The 22,122-nt window shown below is 50.9% G+C and overlaps 1 protein-coding gene across 2 annotated transcripts in view; it reads left to right on the forward strand.

Annotated features, from left to right (window-relative positions):
- Pald1 (phosphatase domain containing, paladin 1) overlaps positions 1 to 17,054 on the forward strand; it is a 59,773-nt gene extending 42,719 nt beyond the window's left edge. For both annotated transcript variants that reach the window (XM_013017213.1, XM_013017212.1), the window contains exons 16-20: positions 504 to 644; positions 780 to 851; positions 2,556 to 2,696; positions 12,577 to 12,732; positions 15,446 to 17,054. In XM_013017213.1, coding sequence (XP_012872667.1) covers positions 504 to 644; positions 780 to 851; positions 2,556 to 2,696; positions 12,577 to 12,732; positions 15,446 to 15,595 — 660 coding nt within the window. In that variant the 3' untranslated portion in view covers positions 15,596 to 17,054. The remainder of the gene's footprint in view (positions 1 to 503; positions 645 to 779; positions 852 to 2,555; positions 2,697 to 12,576; positions 12,733 to 15,445) is intronic.
- The last annotated feature ends 5,068 nt before the right edge of the window (positions 17,055 to 22,122 follow it).

The following is a 22,122-nucleotide window of genomic DNA, read 5'->3' on the forward strand; positions in this document are numbered from 1 at the left end:
AGTGGTGTTCCCTGCTCAGCCTGTCCCACCTGGCTCTCTGTTGGACCAGGTCAGTTGCGGTTTGTGGTGTGCTGCCTCCTTGTGGCCGTGCTCTGTGATGGTCATTTGAGCTCAGGACTTGGTGGGCTGGCTGCAGCTCAAGTCATCAGGGATATAGCAAACACATGTATGTGTCCTGCAACATAGAGGATGGACACCTTATGGCTTGTGTGTATGCTGTGTGTTCACATGTTCATCCCAGGTCCTGGTATAGTTACAACAGTGCATCAGGATTCACATGCATGTGATCTCCTGTGTACCGTGTGTGTGTGTGTGTGTGTGTGTGTGTGTGTGTGTGTGTGTGTGTGTGTGTGTGTGTGTGTGTGTGTGTGTAAGTAAGGCTGCTAGCCTAGCAGTTTTTGACAGAGGTTCAGCTGTTGGGGTGGCTGTTTGGAAAGGTCCACACCCGGAGCCAGGGCAGCTAGACAGTACCCTGCATCTCAAACCATGGCCTCCTCCTCCAGGACTTTGACCGGCTGCTGGAGGCCTTGAGGGCTGCTCTCGCCAAAGACCCGGGGACTGGCTTTGTGTTCAGCTGCCTCAGTGGCCAGGGCCGGACCACAACTGCCATGGTGGTGGCTGTGCTGGCCTTCTGGCATATCCAGGTATGTGTGGCCTCCTGTGAGGACAGGGTCTGCCCAGCAGGGGTGGGCATTAGGCCAATCTGCAGGGGGTGCTGAGCTGTGGCATATGTGTCTGGACGGGGAGGGAATCCCTCCTCAACAGCTTTCCTCCCTCAGGGCTGTCCCGAGGTGGGTGAGGAGGAGCTTGTGAGCGTGCCCGATGCCAAGTTCACCAAGGGCGAGTTTCAGGTGAGTGTACTCCCAGGGGGAAACTGAGGAACTGCATGAAGAGTCCTGCCGGCAGCTTAGGGAGGGGTCTTCCCACTTCTCAGATGAGCCAGCCAGGGCCCAGGGCAGCTTGGCTCTGGGGCAGATGGCAGATGGCTTTAGGAGAAGGGGCTTCCTGGGGCCTTTTACTTCCTGGCCATGCCACATGTCTGGGTAAATGATGTCTGTCCCCCCCCCCCGGGCATCTGTAACCCAGCTGTGGTTGGCATCTTTGCATGGGGTCCTAGCCCAGACTGTCCTGTCCGTTTCCCTGCCCGAGACAGACTGCTGGATGGACAGTCACTGACATTTCAGTTTCAGTCACCATGCATCATGGACTTCCTGCTTGTCATATGTCATCTCATACACTCAGCGGGGAATTGGCACCTTCTAGATACAGGCATGTGGCTGCCTGGTGGTGGACATCATGGTCCGCTGCCCTACACCTGGCACCTGCTCCATGTGCCCCGCTGTCCTGACATACACAGCAGCTTGGACCCACCAGGCTGGTGCATCTCTGGGCTTTTTGCACATGTTTGTTCTTCTCCCTGGACTTCTTTCTTCCTTCTTCTGGCTGATTCTGATTCTTTTCATCTTTTTTTTTTTTTTAATGTGTCTATGCCAGTACTGGAGCTTGAACTCAAAGCCTTGTGCACTTGCTTAGCTTTTTCCATTCAGAGCTAGAATGGAAAAATGGCTCCTTATACCTGAGCCATACCTCCACTTCTAGCTTTTTACTGGTTAATTGGAGATAGGAATTTTGTAGGCTTTTCTTGCCCAGGCTGGCTTAGAACTGCCATCCTCAGATCTAAGCCTCTCAAGTAGCTAGGATTACAGGTGTGAGTTACCAGCACCTAGCTTCCTTTTCTTTTCTTACTTAAATATGTACTCAACAGAAAATGAACTTTTGTGGCTGCTCTTAAGTGTATAGTTCCATGGCATTAAGTATACATATGTTGTGTAATTATCACCATAGTCTAATTCTAGCTCCTTGCAAATCAGAAACTCTGTAGCCATGAAGCAGAAACTCCATTCTCCTCCTTCCTCAGTCCCGAGCAGTCGCCTGTCTACTCTCTGTCTATGGGTTTGGCCACTGAGTAGCTCCTAGAACTGGAATCCACAGCCTTTTGTGGCTGACTTATTTCATCTAGTGCACTATCTTCAGTTTCATGTGTATTATAGCATGTCCACACTCCATTCCTCTGTGAGCCTAAGTCATATTCCATTGCATATACACACCACATTTTATCCAGAAAGCTTTCTCTGTTGGAAGCTTTGTCAGTGATGCCTCTGTATACATGGGTAGAAAATACCTATTTGAGTCCTTGCCTTCCTGAAACTTCTTTTTTTTCTGAGCCTTAGTCTCACTGTGTGTCTCAGGCTGGCCTCAAACTCATGATCCTTTTGCCTAAGCCTCCAGTTTACAAGTGTGTGTCACCTTGCCTTACTGAGTCCCTGCTTTTTAGATATTTGGTGTGTGTATGTGGGGTGTACACTAAAAGCAGTGTTGCTAGGTCAAGTGTAAGTTTTATTTGTGAAAGAAAAATGGTAGCTTGGGGATGTGGCACTGTTTGCTTGCCCTCCCCCCTGCCTAAGAAGAAGGCAAGGTAAGTCTCTGTGGATAATGACACTGTATGTCGGGGGAGAGCCTGTCCATCCATCTGCTCATTGCTCCTCTTGCCCCAGGTGGTGATGAAGGTGGTCCAGCTGCTGCCTGATGGGCACCATGTGAAGAAGGAAGTGGACGCAGCACTGGACACCGTCAGTGAGACCATGACGCCCATGCACTACCACCTGCGGGAGATTATCATCTGTACCTACCGCCAGGTGAGCCCACCCAGCCGGCCCATGGCACTTCCATGTGTGTGGCCCAGGTAGTGGCTTGTGTGACAGGTTCTGCAGGCCCTTCCTCAGCACTTAGTAATGTTGCCACCTTCACAAGTGGATGAGATCCTGGAAATGGAAAAACCCCAACCCATGCACTTGGTTTTGTACATGTGGGGTGTATTTAGGAGGGTGGGAGGAACAAGAGAATTTGATCCCTGCAGTGGGCCTGAGACCATGTGAGGTCCTGGCCAGTGAGGATGAACCCCTGAGACTCCTGTGGGACCAGGAGACAACCCTCTAGTTGTACCTGGGCAGGAGTCAGCTGAGGAGCTAAGCCCTGGATGGCAGGGGCACAGTTCAGTATTTAACTCTGATGCTGCCCAGCAACAGGCTCTGGCCCTACATGCACTTATCTTGGTCTATTCTATTAAAAACCATTTTCGAATAACTCAAAGTTATTAAAGGAAGATCTTTTTTTCCATAACAGTTCAGAGTTTATATAGAGAATCTGGAGGTTCAGCTCCCTGGCCCTCCCTGCTGTCATAGTTGGCTCTCTTCTGCCAGTCACAGGACCCGTGGTCTTTTTTCATGTGTGTCAGGGCCCAGGCATTGTCCCTGAGCTGTTTTTGCTCAAGGCTGGCCTTCTATCATTTGAGCTCCACTTCCTGCTTTTCATTGGAGGTAAGAGTTTGATACTTTCCTGCCCTGACTGGCTTTGAACCTTGATTCTTAGATCTCAGCCTCCTGAGCAGCTAGGATTATAGGTCTGAGCTACTGGTGCGTGGCCCAGGGTGGGTTTTGGTGTGGAGCACCTCTGTATGCCTCTCCTGCCTTTCTCTGGATCTGTGAATTCTGTTGGCTTCCAGAATAGAAGGAGAACTGGAATGGGGGTGGGGGACAGCATCCATAGGGCCAAGAGAAACAATGTGTGCCAACTTTGTGTTCTTTTCTGTTGGTTAGGGTCTCAGGAATAGCTGAGCCTACAGTCCCTGTAAGCTGGCCAAGAGCCCAGTCAGTCCCCTGTTTAGTCTGCAGCCAGGTACACATTGGTCTGGGTCTGCTCATGGGTCAGGCTGTGGCTGAGGCAAGGGGTAAGTTCCTTGGTTGGAGGCAAACGGAACATCTGGGGTCAAGCTGTGTCCAAAATCAGAGGTCATCTGGGAGAGGAGCTTAAAGACTTAGAGGCTGCCATGTTTGGAGCTAGGGCAGGAGCTTCTCAGAAGGAAGGATGGGTTAGAGTATACTCTGAGGCTCCTTTTGAGTTCCACTCTCTGCAGTTTCCTCTGCTGTCACCAAGTAGCAGCACTGAGCGGAGGCTCGGAGAGCAGTGGAGAGTGAGAACTGAGCTTTCCAGTTGTCCCTGAAGGTGGAGGTGAGTAGTTAAGAGGGGAGGAGGAACCCTACCTCTCAGTATGGCATCAGCCCACTCTGGCTAGGCTCTGTGAATCCTTCCTCTAGACTCTAACTCCAAAGCAGGTAGGCCCTCCCTGCCTCTGAGCTTTGCAGCCTGGATACCCATGGTGAGTACTGGGAAGCCTGTGTGGCAGGGAGAGGGAGAAGCCCACGGAGCGGGCCTCTAACAGATCCCCTAGAGTGAGAGTTCCTGCAGGCCCAAGTGGGGGGGATCACATAGGCAAAGGTCAGGAGGCGGAAAGGAGAAAAGTATGTTTAGAGGCAGTGGAGTTGGTTTGCTCTGTTAGAGGCAGTAGAGTTGGTTTGCTCGGCTACACAGTTTTCTCAGAAGTCATCAGAGATGAGGCTGGATGGGATAGCAGTAAGGCTGGAAGGTGGTGTGGTTGAGTCTGTTTAGAGGTGGTTGCTTGGGGCTACTTCCTGAGGTGGACTGTTTACTAGGGAGGGAAGAAGCTGACCCAGTGAGGACTCTCACCCTTTCTTACCAGTCCATCTGCCCCATTCCCAAGGCTGGCATGGTGCTAACCTCTGCAGTGGGAAGGTGGGAATCTATGTGCTTCATCTCAAGGCCTTTTAAGGACCAGAGGCCTCATGTAGTCATTGCCCAGTATAGCCACCAGGTGGCCCCAGCAAGCTTAGCTCAGTGAAGTCCCTCCCCTCCCCTTCCCTCCCATTCCTTTCCTTCCCTTCCCCTCCCCTCCCCTCCCTTTTCTTCCCCTTCCCTCCCCTATCCTCCCTTCCCCTCCCCTTTCCTCCTTTCCCTTTCCTTCCTCTCCCCTCATCTTCCTCCCCCCCTTTCCCCTCTTCTTACCCCCATCTTGCCAGCCACCCCCTGCATGAGGATCGCTCAGGTTCCTGTTGAGTTTTTGGCTGGAGTAGGCACAGGTGAGGTGGTGCAGTGTGCTGCTCTCAGGCCTGGTGAGGCCTGACAACTGTTTTGGTGACTGGCATTTATAGTGCACATTGCCTGAATTCCATATTTCATTTGGAATTTTCAGAGCGGTCATCTGTTGATGCCTCACGCCTTCTGCATTACTCATACCTAATTCCAGACTGAGAGGCCTTCTGAAGTGCTGGGGGGGCCACAAGACAGTTGCTTTCTTCCTTTGGTTTCCTTTGATTTCTGAGAATGACTTGGTTTGGGAGGTGCTTGTCCAAAAACCAAGGGAAAGCTGTTGGATTCATTGAGGCTGCACATTTCTCTAGACCTAGTTGGGGTTGGAGTCTATAAAGAGGGCCATGTGCCTGGGGTGTGTGGTGGGGAGGAGGATGTGGGCGTCTGGGAGACCAGCACTGGGGCCAGGGGGTCAGGCTCCCACATCCTGACATTCTTGAGCCCAGAACCAGTGTGTGAAGTGTCTACACTAGACCAATGCATACTTTCACAGCCTTAGCCTGGCTCAAGCCTCACTCCTGCATGATGTCAGGCCAGCTTTAGCTTCAGCTGTAGTTTCATGTCTGAGGGAGGGAGGAGGGCCTGGGCTTGTCCAAGAACACACAGCTGAAGGGTGGCAGGAGGAAGGCCAGACCCGGACCCTGTCTCCCAGACCATGTCCTCCAGGCCTCACTGCCTCCTCAGGAGACAGTTCTCCTTTCCCAGCTCACTGAAAGAAAGCATGGCTATGGAGAACATAAGAACTGGAGGCCATGGTCCTGGCCCAGAGGTATTTCTAGACAAAGCAGGAGCAAGGCCACAGGGTAGAGCATGTTCTAGAGGCCATCATGGAGACAGCCTGCAGGTGGGAGCACTAAGCCTTCCCATCCTTCCCCCGGGATGGATGGAGCCTGCCATGAAAGCCTTGGCTGCTGACCTCTGCCTGTTTGAGCTACCTGCACTCCATGCAGTGCCTCTTCTACCATCCAGGCCTGGCTGAAGGCCTGATCACCTCTGTGTATGTGTGGGACCAGACAGAAGAACTGCCTGAAATAGCAAAGAGAATGAAAACCCTTTTGAACTGAGCCATTTCATGAAGTAGGGATGGACACCAGAAGGCCAGGCACAGGCTGAGGAGAGTCCAAGAGGACTGCCAGCCCACAGCATGACACCATCTGGTGGATTAGTTGTTTCCTCTTGGGCTTGGAAAGGGAAAATATTTGTGACGGAATCCAAGGTAAGAGTTCTTGGAGGAAGCCCCGCGAGGATCATTAATGCCAACACCACATTTCCTTGGCTTTGGCTGGTGATGTTCATTCTCAGTGTTCTCTACAATGGCCTGTGGGTCTCCTGTCTTCCTTCCAGAAAGAGTCTGAGGCAAAGCTGAAGTGAAGGTAGCCCTGTGAGGCAGTAAACTGGGGTTGGTTGACACAATGGATGTTTTAGCTTGAGTAGTGCTGTTTTCTTAATTTTTCTCCTTCTCCCCTCTTTTTCAGTTTGGTGGTAGTAGGGATTGAACCCAGGGCTTCTAAGCCACACCCCACAGCCCTTTTTATTTTAATTTTTGTTTTTCAGACAGAGGCTCCCACTCACTTTGCTAGGGCTGGCCTAGAACTGAGATCCTCTGGTTTTCTCCTAAGTAGCTGGGATTACAGGTGTGCATAATCACTCCCGGCTCCTTTGGAGTTTTCTAAGAACTTAAATGATCTCTTCTGGCCTGCAGAGGCCCAGGACAGGTCGTATTAGATGCATTTTACTAGGGAAGAAATGGTTTTGTTCCTGGCTGGAAGTGGGACCAAACCCTGTTTTCAAACATTTCAGCTTATGCTTCTCTCCCTCCATAGTGGCAGCCAGGACCCAAGGGGCAATTTGTGGTCACAGAAAGAGAAGGTCTGTTGAGGAAGCCATGGGTTGCCTACTGTGTGCCTGCTGGGGCTGGTGTGGAGTTGGCCCTGCGAACAGGAGCTGCTGGGAGGCCAGTAAGGCCAGGTTCAGAGGCCATTTAAGAAAAAGAGAAAGCAACATAGCTCTGGCCCTGAGCCCTGGGTGGTTCCTTCTTGGCCTTTCTTAGGACTGGGGTGTGGCAGTTCCTGAGAGGCCTCATTCCTGTGGGTAGTGTCTCCAGGGCTGGCCCCAAGCATGTAGAGCAGCCCTGGAATGCTGTGAGCTGTCACCTAAGACGAACAGGAAGGAAGCACTGATGCCCTACGTACGCTCTGAACGCCAGCCCAGAACTGAGCTGGGGTGTTGGTACGGCCGCCAGATTGGAGTGTATGTGCATGTGTGTGTGTGCACTTCCATGAGTGTGAATATCATGGGCACACATATATCTGTGAGTGTGGGAGTGCATGTTGTTATGTACGTGTGGGCGTGTGCATGCTCTCCCCTGTGTGAATGTCATGAGTGTGCATGTGTGTGCTCTTGCACACAGTTGGTCTCTTAAGTGGATGCCATGGGCTTGGAATTTTTGGTGGTTCCAGGACGCCTTCAGCCCCCACACCAGCATTCCCTGGCTCCCGGAACTCTCCCTATCTGGTGAAACTGGCCTCTCACTATCTGGAGTGTGGCCTGTTTCACCTGCAAAGCCCCAACTCTGCCAGCTTGGCTCCTGGGGCCCTGCTGGGCACAAACAGGGCTCTAGTCTCTAGAGAGAAGATGACTGGCCGGATGGGAAGTAGTGTACATTGTCACTTAAATAAACAGGAAGCCGGTCCTGTGCACTGTCCCTCTGACTCTTTGCCCACTGGGCTGGTCTTGCAGGACAGGGAGCTCTCTCTAGGGATAGGCAACCTGGACTGTAGCTCTGCTACTGCCAGCGGCCTCCGCTTTCCTGTCTGCAACCTGGATTGTTACCCTGGGCTGCCTGCCTTGAAGGGTACAGGGAAGGGGGAGTGACATGGGGCGTGGCAGGCTTGGGGTGATGGGTAGGGTCTGGGGTGGGCTCTACCTTGGTAGTGTGGAATCCCAGCATCCAGCCTAGGGGTGCTGATGAACAAGGTTGGTTGGGTGTGAGGCAGGAGAGGCCTGGGTGTGGGGTTAGTCCCTTTGTGCAGAATGAGATATGATACCTCTGGAAACCCAGGGACCTCTGTGGGAGGGCCATTGTGTGTTTGAGGAACAGAGCCAGAAAGTGAGGTGGGGAGAAGGGGAGCCGGTCAGAAGCTGGAGGACTGGAAGACTGTCTACTCAGACTTCAGCCTCTGATCTGAGTGTTACAGGAGCCGGTGTGGGCTCAGAAGCACAGGCTTAAAGTGCAGGAAGACTGACAGGAGTGGCAGAGGTGGTGCCAGGGAGGTTCTCTGGCTGTTGCTGAGTTGAGGGTTGGTGGGAGGGGGGTAGGCAACTTCTGGAAGTGGTTTTCCTTTTCTGTTGTTGTTGTTTTTGGTTGGTTGTGGGGCTTGAACGCTGGGCCTGGGCACTGTCCCTCAGCTCTCCAACTCAAGGCTAGTGCTCTACCACTTGAGCCACAGCACCACTTCCAATTTTCTGGTGGTTAATTGGAGATAAGAGTCTCACGGACTTTCCTGCCCGGGCTAGCTTTGAACCAGGATCTTCAGATCTTAGCCTTCTATGTAGCTAGGATTACAGGCAGGAGCCGCCCGTGCCTGGCCCTGTTTTGAAGCGGAGCCCATGGGCTTCTCTGATAGAGTGGATGTGGAGTTGAAAAGGGGGAGAAGCTTGGAGTAGCCAGAGGGATGGAGTGGCCGATGTCATGGCACACTCGTCACAGGTGTGGGGAGGGCTGTGGGCACATTGGGTGAGGTCCAGGTGCCTGACCAGGAGAGTATGCTGGGCAGCACTTGGTGCAGGAACAGCTTCAGGGTCCACATGGGGTTCCCAGCCATCTAGAGATGGTAACTAGAAGCAGTGGGAGATGAGCTGGGCAGTGAGTCGTTGGTCACAGAGCACCTGCTGCAGACCAAGTCTTGATGTAGGCCATCAGGGCCTGGCGATAATCTGGGCCTGGCATTTGGGAAGACAGACTAAAGCAGTTAAACATGCTTTAAGATGGGATGTTTCACCAACATTTTAGTCTAAGAGCAGACAAGGCCCAGGAGTATGAGGTTGGGGGCTGCAGGACCACTTCACTCACAGGACTGTTTGGAGAGAATAGGATGTGTGCATCAGATCAGATGTGACACACTCAGCGTGGCCATGGTGTGCAGTAGGCCCTGGACATGCACTGGCTCCTATGGTACAGGCAGCCTGAGGAGGCTCCCAGCCCCACCTCTGTGGCCTTCTTCATGGTGGCCCAGGAAACCAACAGAACTTCCAGAGTCATACTGGTAATGCCAGGCCTGCACCTGTGCCAGGCAGACAGAGGTATAAGGGACCCAGCCTCCTCTCCTGCCCCCCCCTCCCCTTTCTATTTTGAGGCCCAGTCCCAATGGATGAGGAAGCCTGGTCCAGCTCCACCACAGCTAATGACAGCCTGGCCTGCCAGGCCATTTAAAAACAGTGGCACTATTTTTATGTATAAGAGGTGACTGGGCTGGCTGCCTCCTCCCGAGGTAGAGCTAGCTTTGGATGGTTTTAAGAAACCTGGGGCCTTCAGAGGCAGATGGGTCATTGTCTCAAATCACAGTCCTGCGATCGAGGGCAGGATATGTGCCTGCAACCTCTGGTGAGGTCGAATGTCATCTTTACCCAGTGGTCTGAATTTAGAGATAATTCTACCCTTGCCTACCAGCGACACTCAGAAAGGATCGCTCCACCCCTTCCCCTACATCCTCAGGCCTAATCCTTGCTGCTGCCTCTCAGGATAAGCAGGCCTCTATCCCTATGGGGTAGACGGTGCCGATGTGGCCGTGGCCAGGTGACAGCCAAGGTCTTATTACCCACAGGATATTTCTTCTGAGCTCTTCAAGTAAGAGATGGTTAAAATGACTGTCCTTGCTGGGTGTCAGTGGCTCAAGCCTTTAATCCTAGCTACTCAGGAAACAGATCTGAGTATTACAATTTGAAGCCACCCCAGGCAGGAAAGTCTTGTGAGATTCTTCTCTCCAGTTAACTACAAAAAAGCTGGAAAGGGAGCTTTGGTTCAAGTGGTAGAGTAGCAGCCTTGAGCATGAAAACTCAGGGATAGTGCTAGGCTCTGAGTTTAAGCCTCAGGACTGGCGCGTGCGTGCATACGTACACACACACTCACGCGCACAGGCTGGTCAGTGGAATTCCTCTCCTTCTAAGAAAATGTTTTAAATAGACTCCAGGCTCTGATAGAAAGTGGAAAAGGACCGCAGCCTAGGGGGTTGAGGTCGCTTGCCCTTCTGTGTGTCCCCAACTAGTCACCCTGGGCCTGGCAGCTAGGCAGGGACACCTTATACTGACTACAGTTTGCATTTAGGTAAAATCGTTTTTCTCCCCTAATTTCCAAGATATAGATTCCTTTTAGTACCTGCTTAGTTGATCCTTAAAGCAATAGGCTTCCTGCTCACTGCTTGCTGCACTCATCCTCTTGTAAACAGCCATAGGGCCTTCCCCCAACCTCAGATCCAACTCTGGCCCTTGTCCCCATGGCCCTCTTGACTTGGCTCCCACACCCCTATCTGGAGCCTGCCCTCCCCCTTCACCTCCCGCTGCCCTCCCCCATGTCTGCCCTGGGTGGGGGTTCCCTGGGGACATATCACATTCTTGATACCTTCTCCCCACTGGGAATACTTGCTATCACCTCTCCCTTCCTCCCTGCTGCTGCCCTTTTTCCAAAACACACCTACTTGGTAGTCCTGTGAGCTTCTCAGAGGGCAGGGCCTGGGTGTGACTCCATGTCCAGACCTGGGGTCAGTATAGCTTCTCATGGGTTCCAGATGTCATCTTATCCTTCACTGGGAGGTGTGGGGGTGGTCAGAGCATTGGCCCTGGTCCCCAGATCTCTTCTGGGCAGCCCACAGCCCATCTCCCGCCCCTTTCCAGGGCCCCTGGCTTTGCCAGTTACCATTTTTTTCCTATGACCAGAGCGTCTCTCTAGATGCAGAAGTGGGTTCTGGGAACTCCAGACCATGCACAGGCTCCACTCCAGCTCCAATACTTAGGGCTCTGGGCCATGTCACGTCTGGGGTGGAGCCCATCCCAGAGTCCCCCACAGCAGCTGAGGGGGAGAAGCATGTAGGCCAACACTGTGTGCCTTCATGGCCAGCTTTGGCCCAGCTGCTTCCCAGCTGTGGGGAGGCTGAAGCTCACTGTGCGCTCCCACTGATGTTCCTGGCACCCAAGGGCTATCTGGTGCCATGTCCTTTCCTGGAGCAGAGAGAGCTGCAGTGGGTGTGTGGGAGAGTGCAGATGGAGAGGTACAAGGTGAGGCAGGCCTCACATCCAGGCCCTCTCCATGGGGTGCGGTGAGGGCTTTGTGAACAGCACATGGTGGTTTAGAGGAGAGAAGTCAGGCTCAGTGGCGGCATACACAGAGGCCAGCCTGGCTAAGAATGCCCTGGACCTTGTCCCCAGCCTGTCTCCCTGACCCTTGAGAGGATCACCTTTTAAGGCCCTTTCTTCCTGACTTGAACCTCCATTGTTTCCCTCACAGGCTCCTCCCACACTGAAATCTGGGGCTCCCCTCTGCCGAAGCCATGGTGCCCACCTTGGCCGCTAGCCTCTAGAAACCATTCCGCCCAGGCCTCACCCCTGGCTCTCACTGAGGTGAGAGAGGTCTGAGGTGGGGCCAGACACCTACACTTTTAGGCTCCTGGCAGTTAGTCACAGATAGCAAGGTGCCTTGAGCCCCAAGCTGCAGGACTTACTTCCTAGCAACACTGGTGGCTTCTGTAAACTGGCTCCATGTCCCTTCTTGTCCCTCAGAGGCCTCCTTCCAGCCAGGCCAGCTGTTCCTGGCCTCTTCCACGGGGCCTCATCCTCATCTCTGTGCCGCCCCAGTCTGGTGCTCCATCTTTCTTTGCAAGTGGTTCTTGTGACCCATCTGAAATCCTCCACTCTGGGAAGCTTACCTACGGTCACTTCTCCCCATCATGGGCATTTCCAGAGAAAAATTGATATCCTGTCCCTCTGCCTGTGCACCTGGGCTCCCCGCCCCATTCTACTGTGAGGTCTCCTGTTTTTTGGCCAACGTCACTCTTTTTGCTCTGTTATCTGGCCCCAATCTTTGGACTGCAAGCACATCCCTGACACCCCTGATCATTAGCAGTTAGAGCAACATGGAAGTTAGGTAGGGACTTGGGGGAGAAGGGTAGGAGGGAGAGGAGTAGATGTGCCCTCAGCAGGAGTTGGCACTAAGGATGCCTCCTGGTGGTTGGAGCTAGGCATCCATTGGGTCCTGCTGCCTAGAGTGCCTTGCCATGCCTTGGGCACTGCTCTATAGGGCTTTCCTGTTGGCAGCCTGCCTCATCTGGTCACCCCTCAGAACAGGGTTGTAGTCACAGTTCTACAGTGAGGAAGGAGAGGCTCAGGGAGGCCAGGCAGCCTGCGTCATCTCAGTAGGAAGTGTGGCTGTGACCCTCAGCAGCTGGTGTGGCCCAGGGGGCTTCCCTGTGACCCTTCATCCTGTCATCTCAGTCACCCTGCTGGGTACTCAGGCCAGGGGATGTGTGTTTGTGTTGGCGACAGTGAGTCCCCCACGCTGACCCTGCCCTGCCCTCTCTTCAGGCGAAGGCTGCCAAAGAGGCACAGGAGACGCAGAGGCTGCAGCTGAGGAGCCTGCAGTACTTGGAGCGCTATGTCTACCTGATCCTCTTCAACGCCTACCTCCGCCTGGAGAAGGCCCACACCTGGCAGAGGCCCTTCAGCACCTGGATGCGGGAGGTGAGAGCGGGAAGGGAGGCTGGGCCCGAGGCAGGGTGGGGGGGGTTTCTACAGGGGCAGTGAGCTCACAGGTGGCTGGGGTCCTCCTACCTGGACCCAGGTATGGGGCTGTTCTGTGGAGGGGGAAGAGTTCTTTGCTGCTCTGCAGGGTTGTGTTTCATGTAGTCATGGGTCTGCATTTAGGCGGCCGCCACAAAAGTGACAGCTGAGTGAGCAAATGAGTGGAGAAGGAAGTCAGGTGTAGAGTCAGTCAGCTGGGATCCTATTCTGTGCATCTCCACAGCCAGCCTTGCCTAGGTGCCTGCTCGGGGCCTCCTGGCAATTCCTGTGCATTGTTGTGCCCAACCCCTGCCAGCATCCTGTGGGTGAAGGGCAAGGCTGTGTTGTCCCTGCTCCTGCCTCCTTGTAGCTGTGACCTTGGTCAAGGTGATCATCCTGGAATAGCATCACAGTGTTGGTGTTGGCTGGGAGAGTGGTAGGGATTCAGTGATATCCATTCAGTGCCATCTGCTAGTCCTGGCGATAGCCAGACATGCCTGAAACGCATGGCTGCTGCCCTCCCATTCAGAGGTGACAGAGAGATTCAGGAACTTGCTTAAGGTCATCATCAGAGCTAGTTGGTTGGCTCTAAGACCCACTTTGTTCCGGCCTAAGCCATTATCCTTACCCTTGGATCTCCATTCTTCTTGCTTGGACACCTGCAGCTCAGGAGAATGTCCTCCATCCTCCTCAGGGAAACTTGTAATTACCCGTGGCCAGGAAGCTGGCCCTCCTGACTTCCCTGGCAGGTCCTGGTGGTTCTAATCTGGACGCAGACCTAGAATTAGCTCCTGTGAGGGTAGAGACCCAGCCAGAGTGGGTGGAGGATGGGGATGGAGTAGAGACCAGGGTATAAGAGGGTTCTGAGCTGTCTGGGGCCCAGGCAGGGAATAGGTTTGGATTGATGAGGATGAACTTTAGCAGCTGTTCTTGGGATGTCAAAGTGGGCAAGCATTTGAGATGGGCCCTTGTTCATGTGAGTGGGCCCTGAGTCAGGAGACTTGATGGGGGTCACATTAATGAAATGTTGGGGCCAGCCTGCATGAGCAGGCCTGGGTTCAGCATCCTTTTTCCTCTTTTGTGCCAATACTGAGACTTGAACTCAGGGCATTATGCTCTTGCTTGGCTCTTTCACTTAAGCCTGGTGCTTTACCACTGGAGCTACATCTTCACTTCCAGCTTTTTGGTGGTTAATTGGAGATGAGATTCTCAGGGACTCAAAACTAGTCCATGCTAGTTTTTTTGGGTTTTTTTTGGGTCCGGTCGTGGGGCCTGAACTCTGGGCCTGGGTGCTGTCCCTCAGCTCTTCAGCTCAAGGCTAGCGCTCTACCACTTGAGCCACAGTGCCACTTCCGGCTTTTTTCTTTTTGTTTATGTGGTGCTGAGGAATCGAACTCAGGGCCTCTGGCATGCAAGGCAAGCATTCTACCACTGAGCCACCTTCCCAGCCCATTTTTTTTTTTTTTGTTGTTGTTGTTGGTTGTGGGGCTTGAATACTGTGCTGGGGTGCTGTCCCTCAGCTCTTCAGCTCAAGGCTAGTGCTCTACCACTTGAGCCACAGTGCTACTTCCAGTTTTCTGGTGGTTTATTAGAGATAAAAGTCTCACAGACTTTCCTGCCTGGGCTAGCTTTGAACCATGATCCTCAGATCTCAGCCTTCTGAATAGCTAGGATTACAGGCATGAGTTTCAGTGCCGGGACAGTCCAGGCTAGTTTTGAACCATGATCTTCAGATCTCATCCGCCTAAGTAGCTAGGATTATAGGCATAAATCATGGTTACTGGACTCTCAGAATCCTTTTGAGTCCCTGGATGGGCTCTGGTGAAAGTGGAAGTCGGAAAAAAATAACCACTTTGAAGGGCTTGGAGATGTTTGGCTCCGTTGGTAGAGCACTAGCCTGTTAGCGAAAGCATTAGGTACCAAGTTCAAGTTCCTGTCTTGAACCAAAGAAAAGAGAAGAGAGTGGCAGTTGAGACCAGGTACTGGGAGGAAATATGATTCCCCTCTTGAACCCGCTGTTGTGTGTCAGGGAGACATTAGGAAGAAGAGCTTCTGGTCTGGGCAGGAGCATGGTTCCAGCTGTGGGGCCTCAGCCTCTTCTGGGATGATGCATGGAAGGCGGGGGTACAGATTTCTGGGACTGGAAGTAGCTCAAAGTCATCCCTTTATTCTAAGTGGAAAACATTCTTCTAGTGTTCCAGGTTGGTGGGGAGAGAAGGGATCAGACTGTTGGAAGTTGAGTTTGAGGCCAGGGCCTGGGTGGCTGAACCTCAGGGCTGTGGGGTGAGTGTCCCGGGAAAAGCTGCCCTCCCTGGGGCTGAGAACCGAGTGGCACTCACACGTGAGGGCCCCTCCTTACTCTCCATTCAACATGGTGCAAGCTGGCCTGTCCTCCTGAGGACCCTAGGCATGCTATAGAGTATGGTCTGTTTGCAGACCCCTCTCCATGTAGTCTTATGAGTAGATTTTTCCGTTGACTAAGGAAATGGGCCAGAGAAGGAGACAGATGGACATAGAGACTTAGGACAGTACTAATCTAGTGGGAAGCAGCCCTGGGCCCCAGACTTTTCCCCATGGGCCTCGGATCCCTCTGAAGAAATGATGGAGGGAGTCAGGGGTAACCTGATGGTATCTTTTGTCTCCTGAAGCCCTCCCACTCTCTGTCCATCCCCAGGTGGCGTCAAAGGCCGGAGTCTATGAGATCCTCAACCAGCTGGGCTTCCCCGAGCTGGAGAGCCAGGACCAGCCCCTCTCCAGACTGCGCTACCGCTGGCAGGAGCAGAGCCGAGACTCTGAGCTCTCTGCTGCTGAGGATTACTTGTAGGGGCTCCTTATGCTACCCCTAATCCTTAAGGGGGCAGTCTGGAGCTTGAGGTTCTCATCAGTGGAAAAGGTTCTCAGCATCCTGGAGATTCTTTTCTTGGAAAGAGGTTTTTATGGGACACGCAGAGAAGACACACAGCCATTCCTTGTAACCCCAGAGCCACATGATGGTCTTCCAGAGAGGCCTGTGTGTGTGTACCTTGCAGACTAGCGGGCATTGGGCTCACTCCCCAAATTGCCCCAGAGCTAATGGTCACTTCTGGCCTCTTCTTTCCTCTTAGCAGTCAGACCACCTTGCCACGTTCCTTCCCATTCTTCCTCTGGCTGTTCTGCCCTTGCCTGTCTCCTTTTTATCATCCAAGCACTGCCCCGGTGGCTCCAGCTACCTGAGGGGGGTGAAGGGATGGCTCTGGGTGAATTTATTCCTTTTAAAGGCAGCTTTGCCCAGTTTCCTTCTGTCTCTTGCCTGTCTCCAGCTTAGGAGACTGTGAGGTCCACCTGTATAGCTGGGCTGGATAAGACTTAGCCTCTCCTCCTTTCCCCCTCTTTCTTCTCCTCTCTCCCGCTGTGGCAGGGGGTGGAAACATCAGATTGTCCCTCAGTTGGAGCCAAGAGCTTCCAGAAGCAGAAGCAGCACCATGGGGGAGGTCTGCTGGATCTGTTCCAAGTCTGAACAGCAGGTGTCAGGAGCCAAAAACCGGGAGCCATGGCCCCTCTGCACCTTACTGTCCCCACAGCCAGGGGGAGCCCGAGGATGCCAGGGTCAAGAGTGGTTGCTGGGAGACCCTGGAGATCAGTGGGCTGTTAGGATTCTAAGCTGTTCCTCAGCTGCCTCCCTGGCGGGAAGCAGCTGGGACAAACCCTGATGAGCTGGGTCCAGGGTCAGCTCTACACAGTGGAGTGGCTGTGGGGATGAGATCCAGAGAGTGCGATGCCTGCAGCTGAGGAGCCTGTCCATCCAGCCATCTCCTTGGGCCAGTGAGCTCATTTGGGCTCATGCTCTTCTGCTGAAAGAGAAATATGTCGTTATTTAAAAAGGGGAGAAGAGGTTGGAGTTGTTCACATCTACCCAGTATTGGAAAATATTGATCCTCTTAGCTGAAGTCTTTTGCATAAACTACTGTATGTCCGCTCATAACCTTTTCAGGGTTTAGTTTTTGTCTATATATATATGTATTTTTTTTGCATGTATGCAGAAGTGTTTGTTTCTTTGCAGACGAGAGCTAGTTAAGGAGTTGGAGACAGGGCTGAACTGGGATAGATTCTTTGCTTCTCATGGTCGGCTCTATTATATGTGTTGGGACCATTAGCCGATCATGTCACCTCTCTGCCTCAATTTCCCCATCTGCAAAATGGGAGATAATACTTGCCTACCTACCTCACAGGGGTGTTGTGAGGAATCATTTGTGATTTTTTTTTGTACAGAGCTTTTTTTTTTTTTTAGCATTAAATACAGCTTAACTGTGAGTTGTGTCTGACTGTTTATGTGTCTGGTGGGAGGTAGATGCTCAGAATTGACCCAAGTTAGGGTCCTCCACTGCTTCAGAGTATGAGTAAGTACATAGCCAGTGGAATGCACCTACCCTTGGCATTCCTTTTGTATATGTGCTGGTCTTATTGCTTGAACTCATGGCCTGGACTCTGTCCTTTAGATTTTTCACTCAGGTTAGTGCTGTATCATTACTTGACTTTTTTGGTGATTAATTGGACAGAAAAGTCTCATAGACCTTCCTGCCCAGCATGGCTTTGAACCATGATACTCAAATCTCAGCCTCCTGAGTAGCTAGAATTACCGGTGTGAGCTACGGGCACCTGGCTGACATTTCTAATTCTCAGAGAAGATGGTCCTCACCCTCCTCTTTTCCTTCAAGACCCAGTCTGTCCAGCCCCTTCAGGACACTGGAAGATTGGACCCGGCTCAGGTTGTAAGAATTGTGTGTGAAGGGGTGGTGGGCCTTTCTCTGGCACTTGTGGGAAAAAAAATCACGACACTGGTTTCCAACTTCATAGACTACAATTCTACCCAGCGTGCTCTACCATCTCTACCAAGAAGCTGCCAGTCCTGTGGATGAGAGCCAGAGAATTGTTCCCCTGTGGGATAAATGCGTGCACACATGCGTGCACATGCGTGCGTGTACACACACACACACACACACAAGCGCACACACAACTGAAGAGGCTGTACTGAGTTGACTCCAGAGCCTGTGAATGGCATTTCAAACCTCTGGAAAAGGCAATGCCCAGTCTGAAGTTTTATTCCCACCCCTGCCCTCCACATGCACCTCCCATTTGTCCCCTTTCAAAAATGGCCTACTTGTGGCAGACCTCTGTGGTTCATACTTGTCATCCTAGCTTTGTGGGAGGCTGAGATAGGGAAGGTTGTAACTCCAAGCCAGGGCTAGGCAGACAAGTACAGAAGACTATCTCAATGGAAGAAGCTAGGAGTGGTGGTTCATGTCTGTCATACCACAGACAATGGGAAAAACAAAATAGTCAAATCATGGTCTGCGTATACGTAGGGCAGGAGAGGAGACCCTATCAAAAATAACCCAGTGCAAAAAAGGGCTAGAGATTGCTTAGGGGTAGAACTCCTGTCTAGCAAGCAGGAGGCCCAGAGTTTAATTCCAGTGCCCTTAAAAAAAGAAGTCCTATTTGACAGTTTTAAATAGTAACTGTAGCATGTTCCCACCCAGCCTGGGCCTGTACTACCTGCCACACACTTTAAAACAAAGTTTAGCCAGTTTGATGACTAGAAAAGAAATTACCATTTAATTTGTATAACATATACTGTAGCAAGATATGAATTGATTTCTACGTTTATTGTGCATTGCATTTTCTCTTTTGAATTGTCTGTATCTTTTGCTGACTTTTTTCTTAATTGGCTTTAGGATGGTAACACTTCATCCTATATGTTTCCTTTATTCTTAGCTTTAAAATATCTTCAGATCTACCTCAGATACAAGGAATTGTATCTCAGGCTCCCCTGAGACTGACCTGTTTCTCTCCCCCCCCCATTAGTGACCTTGGCCTACTGTGATGATAATGATGGTATTACTACTACTACTATTAGTACTACTACTACTATTAGTGTTGGTCCTAATGCCTGAACTCAAGACGTAGGTGCTGCTCTGAGTCCATCCCTCTCAAGGAACACTCTACCTATCTTAAGCCATACCTCTACTGGTGTTTAGCTGGCTAATTGGAGATAAGAGACTCATAGACTTTCCTGCTGGGGCTGGCTTTGAACCAGATCTTAGCCTCCTGAGTAGCTAGGTGTGAGCCATGGGCACTCTCTCCCTATCTAACCCTTTTCCTTGTCTTACTGTGCTTCCTAGTTCAATTTTTCACTATGTATATTGAGTCTTTTATTTTTAGGTTTTTTTTTATTATCTTTTAAGTGGTTGTACAAGGAAGTTCCCATTCTACAAAACAGTAGATTAATACAAAGTGTCTGATGTATATTGAGTCTTATAAGTATATTCACCCCACAGTTTCTCTACCCCCCACATTATTGAGTTATTTATTCTATTTTTTTAAAATTTATTTTATTCTATTTATTTTATTTGTGAACATACTGTACAGAGGGGTTACAATTACATGGGCAGGATAGTGCATACATTTCTTATCAAGTATTGCAGCCTCCTCCTTTGTTTACCCTTCACATCCCTTCCCAGCCTCCCCCACCCCACCCAATCCTCCCCCCCCCAGTTATTTATTCTAGTACTTTCTCTGTCTAGCATCCTATTTGACTTCTTTTACAGCCATTATTGCATCAGCCTCCTAACATGATGACATACAACGCACAAGTTCCTCCTTCCTTGTTTTCCATGTAGAGATACTGCTTGTGTTACAATTGCTGCTGGAACCAGCTCTGGGTGTGGAATCCTTTCTATATTAAGAAATGGCAAACTTGTGAAAGTTGAGGTGACTTGATACAGGGCCTGGGGGAAACATGATGATATTGCGAAGCTTCCCTTCAAGTTCGGATCTAATGATGTTACACCCCAGGGTGCTTTCAAGGGTCTCTGTACCTCCATGGGAGATACTTTTCTCTGTGAGTCATGGGTGGAGGTCTGTGCCTGGTAGGTGCCTTTGGAGTTTCTCTTCACACCTTCCCTCCTGTTTATATACCTGCCTGTTTCCTCAGTGGATGCTTTGGTCCTCCCATGTCATCCACAAGAGATCTTTAGGACAGAGTAGCAAGATCACTTCCTGCCCTATCAGAAAGGGATCTCAGGCTTCTTTGAGCTGCCCAGGGCCAGCTTCTGAGTAGCTTAAACACCAGAACTAGGTCCTTTCCCACCTCAGCATCTCTTTAATTTTTGCTTGTCTGATAAGGAAAGAGCAGTCTTGTATTATCATCCTAATATTACTTTCACAGAGGGAACATCTGTGTGGTATAGTGTGGTGTGGGATGTGTGTGTGTGTGTGTGTGTGTGTGTGACATCTGGATTAACTTGTATTTTTGGTTGTTGGTCATGGGTCTTGAACTCAGGGCCTGAGCACTATCTTTCAGCTCTTTTGCTTAAGGCTAGTGCCCCACCACTTTGAACCACAGTGCCACTTCCAGTTTTCTGATGGTTAATTGGAGACAAGAGTCTCATAGACTTTCCTGTCTTTCCTGTCTCTTTCCTCCTGAGTAGCGCCAGGATTACAGGCGTGAGCCACCAGCGCCTGGCTTGGATTAACTCTTAGGTAACTGCCCACTATTTTTTAAAACTATTTTTGTTTTTTAATAGGCATTGGCCAAGTATAGTGATGCACACTTACAATCTTAGCCACTTAGGGACTCTTCCTCTCTCTGAGAATTCTTGTTCATAGCTGATAACTCACCACTTGAGCCATGCCTCCATCTCTGGCTTTATGATGGACTTTTCTACCTGAATTGGTGCTGAACCATGATCTTCAGATCTCAGCCTCCTAAGTAGCTAGGATTGGAGGCATGAGCCAGTGGCTCTTGGCTCTTTCTTTCTTTCTCTCTCTCTCTCCCTTCCTTCTTTCCCTTCCTTCTTTCCTTCCTTCCTTTCTTTCTTTCCTTCTTTTTCTTTCTTTCTTTCATTTCATTTCATTTTATTTTTTTGTCTGTCATGGGGTTTAAACTCAGAGCCTGGGCACTGTCCTTGAACTTTTGTGCTTAAGGTTAGCACTCTTCCACTTTGAGCCACAGCACCACTTCTAGTTTTCTTTTTTCCTGTGGCTAATTGGAGATAAGAGTCTTATAGATATTCCTGCCCAGGCTGGCTTTGAACAGTGATCCTCAGCTCTCAGCTTCCTGAATAGCTAAGATTACTTGAGCCACTAACGCCTGGCTCTCTTTGTCTTTCTTATTGTCTATGCATTTTGTAATTTGTAGACAGAGAAGCTGTGACCTACTGCACTGATTTACTTTGCCCACTTTGGTCTGCATGGTGGGTGTGTGTGACTGTGGTCAGCCTTTGAAAGCCTTGCTGTCTGCAGAGAGCTGTGTAGAGCTGAAGTCTTAGAAGTGGTGTCAGGCTGCTGCAAGCGGAGCCTGGTGGAGCTGACTGCCTTGGGCTCTGTGGAACCCTGGTCAGTGTTCCACCTGCATGGTTCTCCTTGGCTTTTCCTGGGGTTGTAAGATGGAAGTGAACCTGGGTGTTTGTGTTTCATGCCAGGGGAAAAACATGCCAGTATTTGGGCTCAGTTCTCTCAGAAGGGTGTTAGCTGGTCATAAGAAGCCATGAGTGGAGGCATGGAAGTCTTGGGTGGGTCGACATCCTGTGGGGAAGAAGGAGGCGATTCCATCCTTCCCATCCCAAGGCTTGAGGTTGATACTTCAACAACCAAAGGCAGGTTAAGCCAGGTACTAGTGGCTCATGCCTGAGATCCTAGTTTACTCAGGAGGCAGAGATTTGAGGATCAAGGTTCCCAACCAGCCCAGGGAAGGAAAGTCAATGATCCCTGAGATTCTTGTCTTTGATTAATCAACCAAAAGCTAGAAGTGGAGGTATGACTGAAGTAATAGAGCACCAAAAGCCAAGCCTGAGCACTGAGTTCAAGTCCCAACACTGGCACACACATACAAAAAAGAGAGAGAACATGCCACCCTTCCACTGCATCCCTTCTTTTAGATGTTGAGTTACTGTTTCCTTATTGAGTCTTGGCCCAGGAATTCCTGACCAGACAGAAATGTTCAAGGTCACATAATCAGATACCCAGGTCATAAGACCCTTTTGTTGTAACCACACCCTATATTTTACTGTCTCCATGTGGCCCCTTCCTCTGTTTCCATTTTGTGTCCTCTACCTCTAACCTCTGCCTGGCCTGACTTCACTTTTCTGCCTAATAAAAGAAACCTTAGTTGCAATAGAATTATACCATTTCTTTGCCAGCCAGGCTCAAGAAGACTTGGACACCCTTCTCAGGTTTGGAGTCTAATAAACTTGGTCTGTTAAGATTGCCACTCTGCTCCTTTCCTTATTCATACATGTGGTACTGGAAATATTTCCTTAATATTCCCTTACAGTGGGTAGCTGGGCAGTTTGAGTTGAGGACCCCTATGCCTCT

Source organism: Dipodomys ordii, unplaced genomic scaffold, assembly GCF_000151885.1.
Source record: "Dipodomys ordii isolate 6190 unplaced genomic scaffold, Dord_2.0 Scaffold34, whole genome shotgun sequence".
Taxonomy (NCBI): domain Eukaryota; kingdom Metazoa; phylum Chordata; class Mammalia; order Rodentia; family Heteromyidae; genus Dipodomys; species Dipodomys ordii.